General features: G+C 41.2%; 1 protein-coding gene across 11 annotated transcripts in view; it reads left to right on the forward strand.

Moving 5' to 3' along the window:
• UNC79 (unc-79 homolog, NALCN channel complex subunit) overlaps positions 1 to 16,087 on the forward strand; it is a 266,546-nt gene that overhangs the window by 233,359 nt on the left and 17,100 nt on the right. For all 11 annotated transcript variants that reach the window (XM_042944164.1, XM_042944162.1, XM_042944169.1 and 8 more), the window contains 5 exons: positions 4,936 to 5,025; positions 7,073 to 7,248; positions 8,193 to 8,379; positions 9,862 to 10,059; positions 11,868 to 11,945. In XM_042944164.1, the coding sequence (XP_042800098.1) occupies positions 4,936 to 5,025; positions 7,073 to 7,248; positions 8,193 to 8,379; positions 9,862 to 10,059; positions 11,868 to 11,945 (729 nt within the window). The remainder of the gene's footprint in view (positions 1 to 4,935; positions 5,026 to 7,072; positions 7,249 to 8,192; positions 8,380 to 9,861; positions 10,060 to 11,867; positions 11,946 to 16,087) is intronic.

A 16,087-nucleotide genomic window follows, 5' to 3' on the forward strand; every position in this document is an offset into this window, starting at 1 on the left:
AAGTTTACGTGCAGCTCTCTGCAATCAGCTGGTGGCTGGGGAAAGAGAAGGGAATATGGTACATTGGAAGGTTCTCATGGGCCAGGTCTGAATGATGCCTATTACTTCTACTCCCATCCTGTTGGCTAGAACTGTCATATGGGCACACCCAACTGCAAGCAATGATGGGAAATCTGGTTTAGGCACATGCTAGGGAGGAAGAGAAATGGTACTGTGAGCACTTAGCCAGTCTCTGCTGCACACTCACTAGTTTCCTGGTTGTTTAATTCTTTAAAACAGCATTTGCCACCTCTGTGCTGGCTTAAAAAATAATATCCCTAATAAATAAAAGCTTTATTGAAGTCAACAAGTAAAAGACAAACATTCCAATAGCAATGAAAAAACAAAAACAGTTATAGGGGCGCCTGAGTGGCTCAGTCGGTTGAGTGACTGACTCTTGATTTCGCCTCAGGTCATGATCTTACAATTCATGAGACTGAGCCCCGTATGGGGCTCTGCAGTGACAGCGGAAAGCCTACTTGGGATTCTCTCTCTCTCTCTCTCTCTCTCTCTCCTCTCCCCTGCTTGTGTGCACACACTATTTCTCTCTCAAAAACAAAAAAATAAAACATTAAAAAAAAGTTAATAAGATCCATTTATGGAACCTTTCCAGTGACCAATAAGCCATTCAAAATATACTTCTTACTCTCACTAGTAATCAGTGAACTGTAAATTGATATAAAGTATTAAAATATTTTAAAATATAAAATTAAAATCAGCTAGCAACTCAATAGGTTTTTCTTAATTATTAAAGTTATTGATGATGTGAAACAAGCATTCTTATGAACTGCTGGTGGTAGTGAAAATTGGTGCAACTTTGCTGAAAAACAGTTTGACAATTTACTTCTGGTAATATATTTGAGAAAATAATTTAATACACACGTAAAGAGTATATTTATTAAAGTATGTTTATTAAAGCAGCATTTAAAATAGTAAAAATATGGAAGCAAAATTAAGATCTAACATTAGCATATTGTTTTTTAAAAAATTGTTTAAATTTGGGTATGGCCGACACACAAGGATACATTAGTTCCTGGTGTACAAGGTAATGATTCCACAAGTTTTTATGTTACGCTGTGCTCACCCCTAGGCTAGGTCACCATAGAACACTATTACAGTATCATTGACTATATCCCTTATGCTGTGCCTTTTATTTCTGTGACTTCTTCATTTCATAACTGGAAAACTGTGTCTCCCACTCCACTCATTTTGCCCACCCTCACCCCTCTGCTCTGGCTACCATCAGTTTGTTCTCTGTGTTTATAGGTCTGATTCTGCTTTTTATTTGTTTGTTTATACTTCTTTATTATTTTACAGTCCATGTATGAGTGAAATCGTTTGGTATTTGTCTTACTCAGTCTGCCTTATTTCACTTAGCATAATACCTCTAGGTCCATCCATGTCTCAAATGGCACAATCTCCTCCTTTTTATGGCTGCATAATATTCCATTCCATATCTTCCTTCTCCATTTATCTATGGGTGGACATTTAAGTTTCCTTCATATCCTGGCTATTATAAATAATGCTGCAGTAAACATAGGGGTGCATGTCTTTTTGAATTAGTGTTTTTGTTTTCTTTGGGTAAATACCCAGTAGTAGACATTTTGGATCCTACAGTATTTGTATTTTCAGTTTTTTGAGGAACCTCCACACTGTTTTCTACAGTGACCATACCAGCTTACATTCCCACGAACACTATACAAGGGTTCCTTTTTCCCCACATCTTCACCAATGCTTGTTATTTCTTGCCTTTTTAATTTTAGCCATTCTGGCAGGTGTGAGGTGATATCTCATTGTGGCTTTGATTTGTATTTCCCTGACAATGAGTGATATTAAGCATCTTTTCATGTGTCTGTTGGCCATCTGGGTATCTTTTTTGGAAGCATGTCTATTCATGTCTTCTGCCCATTGTTAAATCAGATTGTGGTTTTTTGGGTTTTTTTTTTTTTTTGGTGTTGACCAGCATTAGTGTATTGTTTAAATAAAGTAAGGTACAAACAGAAGACCATGGGGGAGGAGAAGGGAAAAAAATGGTTAGAGAGGGAGGGAGCCAAAACATAAGAGACTCCTAAAAACTGAGAACAAACTGAGGGTTTATGGGGGGTGGGAGGGAGGGGTGGGTGGGTGATGGGTATTGAGGAGGCCACCTGTTGGGATGAGCACTGGGTGTTGTATGGAAACCAATTTGACAATACATTTCATAATAAAAAAAAAAGTAAGATACATCTATAAAAAAGACTATTATGTGGCTACCACATCAAGTTTTAAAAGAATAAATAATTGGAAAATGTTTATGATGGATTTAATTTACAAGCACATTACAAAAAAATGATCTCAGGCTTATAAAAATTATATGTATATGTGTATGTTATATGTGTTCAAAACACGTTGGAAGGAAATACCGGTGGTAGTGGCTTCACTGATGGAGGACAAGAATTAGGACTATGTGATTTTTGTTAATTTCTGTTTTTCCAAGTTTTCCACAGTGAGCATATGTTCCTTACAATCTAAGAAACATAACTTTAAAATCAGACATAAGTTTCAAGGAAGAATTGGATATGATTCACTTGCGTTCATGTGTTTGAGTTTAGAGTACTTTTTCAACACCTTATCATCAGTTTCCCATTGAAATAAATATAGGCCTTTGAAAACAAGTGGAGCTTGACTTTCTTTTTTTTAAAACAACACATCAGGGCTATGCTTATGTTTTGCAAAGTAGAAAAAAAAGGGGGGGGATTAGAAATTGCATGCTTTGTTTTATAAGTGTAGAGGCTCCCTAAGATGATCCTATATTTTAAGGCTTTTATTAGATGTAGATCCTGTCTCTAGAGCAAAAGTAACTGCATATTAGTAAACTCTTTGCTCTCATTCTTTGAAATTCAAAGTGAAAAGACAAATATTGAATAATGCTCCTAGTAATTATTTTCTTTGACATTTGCCTAGCTGAAATGATATAAAATATTGCCTATGAGAGAAACAAATCCCTTTCAAGAAATTAAAGAACAGAGTATATGCTCCTGTTTGCATGACATGTGAAAGGTCAGAGAAAATGGAATAAATCGGAGGGAAATCCTTTCTTGCACCAAAGGATTAATATTCCAAAAGCAAGAACACAATAACCTTTTATAATTCCTTCACTTGATTTAAATTAAAAGAAGAAAACCTTAGAACATATGAAATGCTTGGAAAACACTCTGACAGAACCGCCAATGACCTTATTTTACTGTTTGTTATCCTGTCAGAGGAACTGACAGGCGTAACATTGTAGAAGAGATGGGAGGTGATACAGTTCAGGGCTGTGCAGATTTACATGAATATGGGAAAATGAGAGCCACTGGGTGAGCTAGTTAAGTATATAATGTTCCAGATTTTCCAAAAGAAAGCTAAGAAAGGCCTTAGCATAGTATTCAGATGGCTTCAAAGACGGCTGCTTTTCATCCACATTACACCCGGCCTGATGTGTGGGTTTTCTCATACAGCTTTGATGTAGCAGCCCGCCTGTTCGGTTTCCTTTTCTTTGCTTATAATCCTAAATTCACTGCACTGCCCTGGGCAGGTTTATGTCATTTAATAACCAGAGACACAAGTATGCTTTCTTTGCCTTTAAAATTTCCCAAACATGCTGCCAGTGCGTGTGGGGAAGCTGATCATTTCATTTCATTTTTTTTCTTGCTTTATCCCTAGCAAGAACGCAGCAATCACGTTTATCTATTTAATAGTACGCCTGCTGTGTGTAAGGAGTTAGATTGTAAGTGACTTGAAAATAAGAATTTTTGACCCTTTCAGCAAATGTGATGTTTGTTTATATACTTTTCTTTTTTGATGGAAAAAGATTCGAGATTCTGGTGTTAGAATTAGGTGGCACGTATTTTATGTGTATCTAAGACTCCCCAGAGTGATAAGGGTTACTGTAGTTTTAGGGTGATTCATGTCATAAAGACTCTGATGCATAATGGCTCTACATAAGATAATTTTTGTATAGAGACTGGTTTAAATTTTTTTTAATGTTAATTTATGAGAGAGTGAGAGAGAGAGAGAGAGAGAGAGAGAGAGAGAGAGAGAGAGGAGGGGCAGAAAGAGGGGGAGACACAGAATCCAAAGCAGGCTCCAGGCTCTGAGCTGTCACCACAGAGCCTGATGTGGGGCTCAAACCCACGAACTGTGAGATCATGACCTGAGCTGAAGTCAGACATTTAACTGACTGGGCCACCTTGGTGCCCCCAGACCAGTTTAAAAACAAGCAGACAGGAGTGGCTCAGTCAGTTGAGGGTCCTACTCTTGGTTTCGGCTCAGGTCATGATCTCGGTTTGTGAGTTTGAGCCCCATGTTGGGCGGCACGCTGATGGTACAGAGCCTGCTTGGGATTCTCTCTCTCTCTGTCCCTCCCCTGCTTGTGCTCTCCTTCTTTCTCTCTCAAAATAAAAACAAAACAAAAACAGATGGGCCTTGAGGAGGGCACTTGTTGGGATGAGCACTGGGTGTTGTATGTAGCGATGAATCACGGGAATCTACCCCTGAAACCAAGAGCACGTGGTATACACTGTATGTTAGCCAATTTGACAATAAATTATATTAAAAGCAAACAAAAACAAACAAGAACAAAAACAAGCAAACAAAAATCAGTTAGATCACCCAGTGGGAAAAAAGCATGTTAACCCAGTCTACCCCAGGCCACCCGTTTCTTACCTCTTCGCCACAAACCTTTTATCAATTTTTGTCCAAACCGCGGGCAGACAGTCACAGACGGTGGAGAGTAACGGAGTGAGTCAGAACTCCAGAATGTGAAACAACTCGTTAGTAAACAGCGTGAAGTCACAACAAGACAGTGACCGCAGTCAGGGCCAAAGTGAAGGCGGTGGCTTGGAGGGCCCACCCAGCGGTGTCCTTGTGTTTCAGTGTGGGACGGCCGCGATGGAGTGTGTGAGGCAGTACATCAACGAAGTGCTGGACTTCATGGCAGACATGCACACTCTCACCAAACTGAAGGTAAGAGGGCTTACCTACACTGCTCACTTCTCAGGTGAGCAAGACAGAGGCAGTTTTAGGGACTTACGCACACCAGATGGGACTTATTGTTACCTGGGGCGGCAGCTGTGGTGCTAACAGTCCCTGTCTTGGGAGCCTGGAGAACTGAGTTCAGCCTGCGCAAGAGGGAAAAGAGAAAGGAAAGGCTGTTTGCATGGCAGGAGTTCTGTGCACGGCTCTACTTTGGCCATTCGTTCAGTTCTCCCGCTGCCCCCTGTTAAAGCGTCTCCATTCTACAGATGTAGAAACCGAGGCCTGGGTTAGTGCTGTGATTCGCGCTCAAGGTGGCGCTACCGATAAGCAGTGGAGTCAGGGTTGGCCTAAGACTGTAGCGGCACCAGATCACTCTCTTTTCACTATGCCATGTGGTGTCATTTAACTACCTTTGAGCCTCAGTTCCCTCATTTGTGACACAAGCCTAATATCTACCTTTACTGACTGTTAGGAGGTTTGATGTGGCACAGTGCGTGCAAAGAGACGTTTGTAAACTGGAACACATTATGCAAACATAAGCCTTTCATGGTTATCTGCATCAAAGCTCTCTTCTTCAAGAAAATGATTAAAGACAAGGGATGGGACAAACTCTGATTTGCATGTGGACAAGATCCCAGCAAAGTTGTCGAGCTTATTGACTGAGTGCCTCACAGGGTGGGATGAATCACTGATGTAAGTCAGCTTCCTTGCCGTGAGTTGACTAGGGAGCTAAAAGATTGGTAGTCTTAAGAGATTTGGGGAAGGCCCTGGACAGAGGGCAGAAGGGAATCCAAACATGGTCCAAGGAACAGCCAGACGGCAACCTGGCACTAAATGATCCTTTTGGTTAAACAGGATCTAGTCGTCCCAGAAGCTCATCAGCTACAAATGAGGTTCCTCCATCGCCCAACTCAGTTTCTAGACTCTGCTCCAATGATCCAGGTGCTTCTTGGGATAGGGATGGATTTGCAAATGCTAGGTGGAAAGTAGAATCGGAATTTAAACTGGTGACTTCTCACAGTATCTGAACCCACTCATTCCTAAGTAAGCCCCCCTGGTACTTGACCACGCGCTGGTTACTGAGTGCCGAATCTGGTGGCCCACACTCAGATGGCTTTGGCATCAAGTGTCAAGAAGAGGAGATCTCGTTACCTAAACACTTGAGCTAGCTTTATAACCACTTTCAAAATACAGAGAAAAACAGTAAGAAGGATCCATGATGATCAAAAGGTTGGGGACTAGAGATATAATCCAACCCTCCAATTTAGGAGACAGATTAGAAAGGCCAAGTGGCAAGTGGCCTAAACTGGGGCCGAAGCCTAGGTCTCAGTTTCCATTTCAGTGCTCTTTCCACTAAGCCACACCAAGAAAAGGAACTTTTCTACATTAATTCAACAAGTATGTACCAAGCACCCATAATGTGCCTGGTGTTGTTCTGGGCATGTAGGGATGCAGCAATGAGCAAAAGGACACAGTAGCCATGCTCATTTAATTTATAGTCGGGTAGTGAGGTGCCAATTTTAATGAAAATCTCATATAACATAAAGTAAAATTGTGACTTTCATAATTGCTCTGAAGAAGGGGTACACAGTGGTATAGGAGCTTCTAATAGGATGATATGGCCTAGCCAGGGAGGTCAGGGAAGACTTCCTGGAGGAAGTGACACTTGAGCTAAAACGTGCACAATGAATAGCAGTCAATTAAGTGAAGAGAGGCAGGAACAGTGTTTCGGGCAGAGAGACCAGCACAAGCAAAGGCTGGTAATGGGAGGGAGCCAGTGTAGAGGGGATGAAGGGGTAGGATGCAGAGGTCTGCAGTCACTAGATCATTCCAGGCTTTTTAGGCCATGCTAAGGAGTTTCCCCTCTCCCCCTTTATCCTAAGAAAAATGGGAAACCATTGAAGAAGTTTAAATGGGTTGTATACTTGGGAGTGGTGACAGAAGGTGAGGGAATGACAACCTGATCTTTTTAAAGAGCAACCAGGAGTTTTCCAGGTACTCTGCCAAAGCCATGAAATACCATTTGTTTTTGCAGAGCCACATGAAGACATGTTCCCAGCCTCTGCATGAAGATACTTTTGGTGGACACCTCAAAGTTGGGCTGGCTCAGATTACAGCCATGGAAATCTCACGGGGCAACCACAGAGATAACAAGGCTGTGATTCGCTACCTGCCTTGGCTCTATCATCCCCCTTCTGCCATGCAACAAGGGTAAGGCCCTTATTATTTTAGCAGTGAGGGTCGGTGAGTCAGGGAACCACCCCGAGTTTTCTGGGACTCAGAGCAAATGAATGCCTTGAAGATTGATGGGAGTGCAGTGTGATGGTGGGGAAGGTAGGAGGTGAGCCTCATCTCCATACCTGCTGACCTAGCAGCATTTTTGAACACGAGCACTTCCATGCTATGCTGACAGCAACAGGAACTTCCCCTCCTACGAAAACCTCAGCCATATCCTGATGGATGACGAAAACCTGGAGCTTCGAAGTGCAATTTTAACTCTTAATTTCAACTAGTTAAATAAATCAATAGGTATTTATTGAGCACTTACATAACTTCTGCCTTCAAGGAGCATGTTAGATTGTGGCTTGAACAAAATCCATGGCAAAGATGAAATAGAGCGCAAGGAGGCGGAGAAAGGAGAGGGGCCCATGGGCTGGTTTCTATGAGCACTCCATTTTGCACGGTCGGCAAAGGCTTGGAGCTGGGGCGAGGCGGGCAGGAGGGCAGGAGAGCAGCAGGAGACAATGACTGCAGGGCAAGAAAATGGGTGGCGTGTGTTACATCTCCGCCTCTATTCCTTCCCCTCTAGTGGGGATGTGAGACTTTCTAAGAAGGAAGGAAAGAGTTTAGAAAAAGCAGCTAGTCAGAAGGGCAGCAAGGTTGGTGGAAGAATGATTTTTAATCCCGTGTTGTCACCAGAAGCTGCTCGTTGCTCAAGCAGCTATGGTCCGGGATTAGAGAGGGCGAGCAGAAAAACAGATACAGATACAGATACAGAAAAACAGATACATTTTGTTGGCACTGTCACCTGGGTGTTTTATTGTATGTAATCGCCTATAAAACCACACTTTTAATGCCATCAATAAGCCGTTGGTGAGCGCCCAACAAAACGGAAACCATAAAAATCGCCGTTAACACTCCCTTCTACTTGATAGGCCAAAAGAATTCATCGAGTGTATCTCCCGCATCCGTCTGCTGTCCTGGCTGCTCCTGGGCTCCCTCACTCATAACGCGGTGTGTCCAAATGCCTCCTCTCCGTGCCTGCCCATACCTCTGGATGCCGGCTCTCATATTGCAGACCATCTCATTGTCATCCTGATTGGATTTCCAGAGCAATCAAAGGTAAGCGATTTCTGCAACCTTAAGACCATAGGCATCGAAATTGCTAATGGAAACCGTTATCAGCCTGTTATGTTTCTTCTGAGAAGAAAATGCATCTTATCACTTGCCCTCCTGTGGATGTTAGGAAAGCAACTTTGTGCTAATGCCTTATTTAAAGTTGTTTAAGTTCCCGCACTGTCTTTTCTTCCCCCTTAAATTGTCTTTGTTTACTTTTATAAAGATAAATTATGGAGGCAGGCAAGAGTTAGCTTCCTAGGCATTTCTGTCTCAAAATAATGAAGAGAAATAAAAGGCTAGAAATGTAATAAAAATCCCATGATCAGTTTTTGGAACCGAATATGAATTGGAGGAAAATTTATGCTCTGATTTTTCATGCACTATCTTTGCAACTCACATCTCTAGAGATAGATCCATAAAGATTCAAAATGAAAATAAGAAGGCCAGTTGGGAACTCACTAAAGCACACGCTGGAATCACCGACACAGAGGAACTTAGTAAATTGTAGAGACAGATGATGTGCTTAAGGGAATAAAGTAAACCCAAGGCTGGCATCAGTCATGAGCCAGTGTAAGCAAACCAGACACACTGGTACTAATCAGCTAAGAGAAGCCAAGGGCCCTTCACAAGTTTAGGCAAGTTCCGGGAAGTCAGGGTGGGTTTGGGAGCAGCTGGGATGTGGGCCAGGGAAAGCTGACTCTGTGGTAAAGTAGAGCACCATCCAAACAGCCTGAATGATATTTGCAAAAGGGGCCAGGCAGTCAGTTCCTAGTATTTCAAGCCAGAGCTGCGTTTGATTCCTAACGATGGTGCTTGGTCATTTGTACAAAGTACCTTGTCAAGGTACCTTGACCTTGTGACCTCTCTGAGCTCCAGTTTTTCATCTGTAAAAGAGACGAGGGGATGGTTTGAGAATTATGGAAGCGATCTTTGGAAAGTCTTTAGCACGGTGTCTGGGACATTGTAGGTGCATGCTCAGTCCGTGCTCACCACTAGTGCTTGCTGCTGCCACTTCTACTACTGGTAATAGTATAATTAGTAACACATTGCTGGGCGATGTGTTCAGATATGCCACCTGATTCCTCCTAACGCCAGCTCTTTGAGGAGGGTACTATCATCCCCATGTCACAGGCGAGGAAACACCTCAAGATGGTAGAATGATTATTCTCCCTGATCTAGTTTAGGGATGAGAACGTCATTGTTGTTAACAGGCAAGGCGGTGGGTAGCGTTCTGCAAGCTAAGGTGCCTTCTCTTTGGAAAGATGCTTTGTTCTCTCAGCACACTCCCACTGACAGAGCGAAAGCAGATTGTCTTAAGGTGGTGAATCACGAATCCGTAACTCATAGAGAACTCCTTCAGCCTCCGATCTCTGGAAGTAGATGTGCTTCAGCCGTGCTCCTCAGAAGGCCGAGACCGTGTGGGATGGGCCCTGTGGAGCACTGTAGCCCACTGAAATGTAATGGCTCCTGTCTCCTCCTTTTCAGACCTCCGTGCTGCATATGTGTTCTCTCTTCCACGCATTTATCTTTGCTCAGCTCTGGACCGTATATTGCGAACAAAGTGCCGTAGCTACAAATGTCCAAAGTCAGAATGAATTCAGCTTCACGGCGATCCTGACCGCACTGGAGTTTTGGAGCAGGGTGACACCCAGCATCCTTCAGCTGATGGCTCACAACAAAGTGGTGAGTCCACGAATAAATTTCCCATCGTGGATAAAAGGTGTAACCTACACCCAGCCCTCACATTATCTGTTCTTTAAGGGTCTCAATTGTAATATTATATCAATGGGTTTTTACATTTTAAGCTGGATGTTCTGCTTGTATAATAAGTTTGATGAGAAACAGAGCAAGCAAATAAATTTAGTAGAAACTTTTGTTTGCTCTGCTTAGTGCCAAAAATTTATTTTATATGAAATCTACCTTTAAGGGTTGTTTTGTGCTATAAAGTCAAAAGGAGATTCATATTATTTTTGGATTCCAAGGCAATTTGGAAAAACCCGAGCCAGTTGGGTCATCCTCTGGTGGTATTTAAGAGCAGACCAACCACACATGTTCATTCTACCCAGGGCTCAAACCCTGAAAAGGGCCTCACCCTTCTGAGTTGCCCTAGGAGGACCTGAGCTCCCCCAGTCTTCAAATCCAGTTCAGTTTTAACTCAGATGCCTCACCAAGAGAGGGGCTGCTCTAACCCTCACTGGAAAATATCTGAGGTATTGTTGGCATGAGCCCACTTCATCGAACAAGCTTGGATTAGTCCTTTGAAGTCAGGCTCGGAGGGTGTATGGAAGGAATTTACAAGGAAGTCCTTTGCTACTTTGAAGGAGGATCCTCAGTGGAGAAAGCAACAGTTAGTATCTTGGTTATGGGGGGCTCTATCAGGCTAATTCTCCTCTGTGAGGGGCAGGGGATCTGGAAGAACATCATAACGATGATCCCAGTGTGCCCAGAAACTCAACAACGCACCGTCCACAAAAGGCATAACGGAAATGACTTTTGATTGATTGATACTACTCTAAGAAACAGTTTCTTTCAGCTCTAATTGGAAAGGGGATTATATATTTCCTTTAGTGAAGCACTTTCTTTTCTTTAGAGAAGCAGATGTTATGAGGCAATTCTGTATGGAGAGAGGTATTTTAGTTCAATTTAGAGGAAATTTATGTGGCAATTTTAAGGTGCACAAACAGTTCTGAGAAATTTATTGGATCATAGAGTCTGAGACTGAAGAAGAACTTGGAGATCAAGCATTCTGTTACTTTACAGGCAATGAAACCGGGGCCTTAAATAGAGATTCGGTTTCCTTCTGTTGATACTAGTTTTTTGACACCATTAATATCTCTGCTCCAAATCTCTTTGACATATAAATGTTAGAAATGAATGTTACAAATGAGTTTTGTACAAATAATGCTACTAACAGATTTGAGCTAACTTTTTTCTGAAAAATGTGTTAAACTATGTATGCTAGTCTGGTAAAATTCCCTTGTAGTGTTTAAAATCCAGCCTTAGGAATTTCTGATCAGGGACTTTTGAACTGTCATCAGCGTGGCTACCTTGTTCCCTAGAGAACAAAGCCACAAAGACAGGTGTGTAATAAATTAAACAGCTGCTCCAGGTGAAGAAACTGTGGAAAAAGGGTCAAGATGAAGAAAAGGACATAAGCCCAAGTTCTGTAGTTGGAAGGAGGGAAGCAGAAGGCATTTATCCTCTGGTATGAATCACAATTCAGTGCAGATTAGCAAGATCAATACCCCGTTCCATTGGCAGCCCTGAGTTAGATAAGGAAGGCATGCCAAATGAAAAACCTCTGGAGCTTTTTAAAGTCACTTTCTAGTTGAAGTTTTAGAGGTGAATAAGCACTACTGCTTGCGGTCCCCTCTGGTCATTGTGCCAAAAGCCTCGTGGGCACATGGCATGGATCCTCTGTGGCTGCAGACTAGCTTTCGAGGTTTCTGCGCTACTGGGAGTGGACCTGATTTTCATGTTTGTTGTTTCAGATGGTGGAAATGGTGTGCCTCCACGTGATTAGTTTAATGGAGGCATTGCAAGAGTGCAATTCAACAATTTTTGTCAAGGTAGGAAAATCTTATGATTTTTATGAGACTGATTCTTGCTGCTAAAAACAAATGTGGATTTACTTTGAATGTGACTTCGAAGAGGAAAAGAAACTGATTTAGTTTTGACAGAGTTGGGGGCTGGAGGACTCAGGCTCATGGGACAACCCTTCACCAAATGGTTATCATGTTATTTTTGCTCTTGTTCTACCACTGGAACCAAGTCTACCTGGGTTAAATATGTTGGCCCAATATTGCCTGTGAACACAAGTCATTAAAATATTACTGGGGAACGTCAATCTGAAAATGACCTTATGGTCATAGAAATTGGTTGGTGATGCCCCACCTTACAAGATAGCCAGAAAACCAAGGCAAATGGTCTTTAATTGTTTGACTTGGTAGCTATCACTTTTCTCTCAGATAAATTAAGTTCCTTTCTAATATTACTATTTTAAATCACTGTTTAGTCTATGGGTGTAATTTAAGTATTTGTTATCTGTCCAAGGACCTCAGAAGCATACTACTGTGATAAAAAATGAGAGTAAAGGAGAACTGGGTTTCTCACTCCCTGCCTTTTTATTTGTCCTTCCTCTACCTGCAGCACTCCCGTTTACCTGTCATGTCTGGATTCCATTGTCTCAGCCATCGCCCCCACCCCCACCACACAAAGTGGGTCAGTTTGGGGCCTTATAACTTGCAATTTCACTCCTTGGTTGTCTCTATTCTTCAATTATGGTCACTTGTCAAGTTAACTCACACAGTGCTGGAGAAAAGCAACCCATTTTCAGGGAAAACTTGACTGTTGTCCGAACACTGCAAGGTAGCTGGTTCAAATGGGGTAGAGAGAGCTTCTCTAGTTTGATAGTCAACAGCAAAAGTCAACACCATGAAAGAAACGATCTGACACTCAGATGATCATACCTGATTTTCTTTTTTACAGCTTCATTGAAGTATAATTTATATATAGTAAACTCTACATATTTAAAATGTACAATTTGGTAAGTCTTCACATAGATGATATCCGTGAAAACATCACCATAATCAAGTTAATGAACATGTCCCTCACACCCCTAAAGGTTTCCCATATTCTTTCTAGTTACTCTTTTCCACCACTCCTGTATCCTACATCCCTGTCCCCAGGCAGCTACTGGTCTGTTTTCTTTCTTTCTTTCTTTCTTTCTTTCTTTCTTTCTTTCTTTCTTTCTTCCTTTATCTTTATTTATTTTTGAGAGAGAGAGACAGTGTGTGAGCAGGGGAAGAGCAGAGAGAGAGGGAGACACAGAATCTGAAGCAGGCTCCAGGCTCTGAGCTCTCAGCACAGAGCCTGATGTGGGGCTCAAACTCACGAACTGTGAGATCATGACCTGAGCCGAAGTTGGACACCCAACCGACTGAGCCACCCAGGCGCCCCAACTACTGGTCTGTTTTCCCTCACCATAGGCTACTTATCATTTTCTAGAATTTTATATAAATGGATTTATACAATACTTAGACTTTTTTCCTGCCTTCTCTCATTCAGAGTAACATTGAGATTAATCCATTTTGTTGCATGTATCAGTAGATCATTTCTTTTTCTTTCTGAGTAGTATTCCAATGTATGGATATATCACCTTTTTAAAATACTTTTTTAAGTTTATTTATTTATTTTGAGAGAGACAGGGAGAGTGTGAGCAAGGGAAGGTCAGAGAGAGAGAGGGAGAGAGTCCCAAGCAGGCTCTGTAGGGACTCGAACTCATGAAACTGTGAGATCATGACCCGAGCCAAAATCAAGAGTCAGATGCTTAACTGACTGAGCCACCCTGGCGCCCCATGGATATATCACCTTTTGTTTTTCCATTCATCAATTCATGGACATCTGGGCTGTTTTCAGTTTGGGGCTATTACAAATAAAGCTGCTATGAATATTCATGTACAAGTCTTTGTGTAAAGATACGCTGTCATGCACATTGAATAAATACCTAGGAGCAGAATGGCTAAGCCATATGATATGTGTATAATTTTTCAAGAAATTGACAAACTGGTTTCCAAGTGATTGTGCCCTGTTACATTCACACCAGCAGTGTATGAGCATTTCAGTTCCTGCACATCTTTGTCAATACTTAGTATAGTCAATCTTTCACTTTAGACACCCTAAGAATTGTGTATTGGTATCTCATCATGGTTTTAAATTGCATTTCCCTATTGACAGATGACGTTAAACAGCTTTTCACGTGCTTGTCTGCCATCCATATGTCTGCTTGGTGAAGTATCTGTTAAAATTATTTGTGCATTTAATATTGGGTTGGATTTGTTGTTGTTGTTATAATTGAGTTTTAAGGCAAAGTCCTTTATCTGATAGGTGCTTTGCAAAGATTTTCCCTGCAATTGTCTTTTCATTATCTTAAGAGTGTCCTGTGAAGAGCAGAAGGTCTTAATTTTGAAGAGCTAACATTTATCAAATTTTTCTTTTATGGATCATGCCTTAATGTATTTTTAAAAACCTTTGCCTAACCCAAGGAGAACTGAGATGTTAAACAATATTGAGTCTTCCAATTCACGAACACAGTATATCTTTCTATTTTTTTAGTTTTTTAAAATTTTTTTAACATTTATTCATTTTTGAGAGACAGAGACAGAGCATGAGTGGGGAAGAGGCAGAGGGAGGGAGACACAGAATCCGAAGCAGGCTCCAGGCTCCAAGCTGTCAGCACAGAGCCCGACGCGGGGCTCGAACCCACAAACTGTGAGATCATGACCTGAGCCAAGGTCGGATGCTCAACCGACTGAGCCACCCAGGCGCCCCTATCTTGCTATTTTTTAAAAAAATACTTTTTCCAGCAATATTTTGTAGTTTTCCATATACAAGATTAGCATGTTTTGTCAAATTTATCGCTACATTATCATAATCCTAGGGTATTATAAGTGCTTTGGGTTTTTATATTTAAATTTCTGATTGTTCATTGCTAGTATTTAGAAATATAACTGATTTTATATTGACCTTATAACCTATAAGCTGTTAAACTCATTTATTAGTGCTAGTAGCTTTTTTGTGGATCTCATCAGCTTTTCTGTACAGACAATTATGTCATGTGCAAATAAAGGCAGTTTTATTTCTTCCTTTCCAGTCTTTCTACCTTCTATTTCTTTGCCTTGTCACATTGCTCTGGCTAGATCCTCTAGTACAAGTTGAATAGAAGTTATGAGAGTGAAAAACCTTGCTTTCCTAGTAGGAAAGCATCTGTATTTCCTCATTAAATATAAATGTTAGCTGTCAGTTTTTCATAGATACCCTTTGTCAAGTTGAGTAAGGTTCTCTTCTATTCCTGGTTTGCTAAGGAATTTTGTCAGAAATAAATGCAGGACTTTCCAATACTTCTTCTACATTTATTGAGATGGTCATTTGAGTATTCTTTTTTATGGATTGATTTTTGAATGTTAAACAAATCTTGTATTTCTGGGACAAGCCATATGTGGTTGTGATGTGTATTATCCTTTTTATATCTTGCTGAATTCTATTTGCTAACATTTTAACATAATTTTTGCATTGATGTTCATGAGGGATGTTGGATTGTAATTTTCTCTTCTTGTAATAACTATTTTTGGTTTTGGTATCAGGGTAATGATGGCCTCATATAATGATTTAGGTAGTATTCTTTCCTCTTCTGTTTTTTTTTCTTTAATAATTTATTGTCAAGCTAGCTAACATACAGTGTAGTCTTGGCTTCAGGAGTAGATTCCCGTAATTCATTACTAACATACAACACCCGGTGCTTATCCCAATAAGTGCCCTCCTCAATGCCCATCACCCATTTTCCCACTACCCCCCCCCCCGCAACCTCCACCACCGCCATTAACCCTAAGTTTGTTCTCTGTATTTAAGAGTCTCTTCTGGTTTGCCTCCCTCTCTATTTGTAGCTTATTTTTCCTTTCCTTCCCTGATGGTCTTCTGTTAAGTTTCCCAAATTCCACATGTGAAGGAAAACATGTGATATCTGTCTTTCTCTGACTGACTTACTTAACTTAGCATAATACCCTCAACTTCCATCCACATTGTTGCAAATGTCAAGCTTTCATTCTTTTTCATCACCGAGTAGTATTCCATTGTGTATATATACCACACCTTCTTTATCCATTCATCAGTTGATGGACATTTGGGTTCATTCCATACTTTGGCTATTGTTGAT

Source organism: Panthera leo, chromosome B3, assembly GCF_018350215.1.
Source record: "Panthera leo isolate Ple1 chromosome B3, P.leo_Ple1_pat1.1, whole genome shotgun sequence".
Taxonomy (NCBI): domain Eukaryota; kingdom Metazoa; phylum Chordata; class Mammalia; order Carnivora; family Felidae; genus Panthera; species Panthera leo.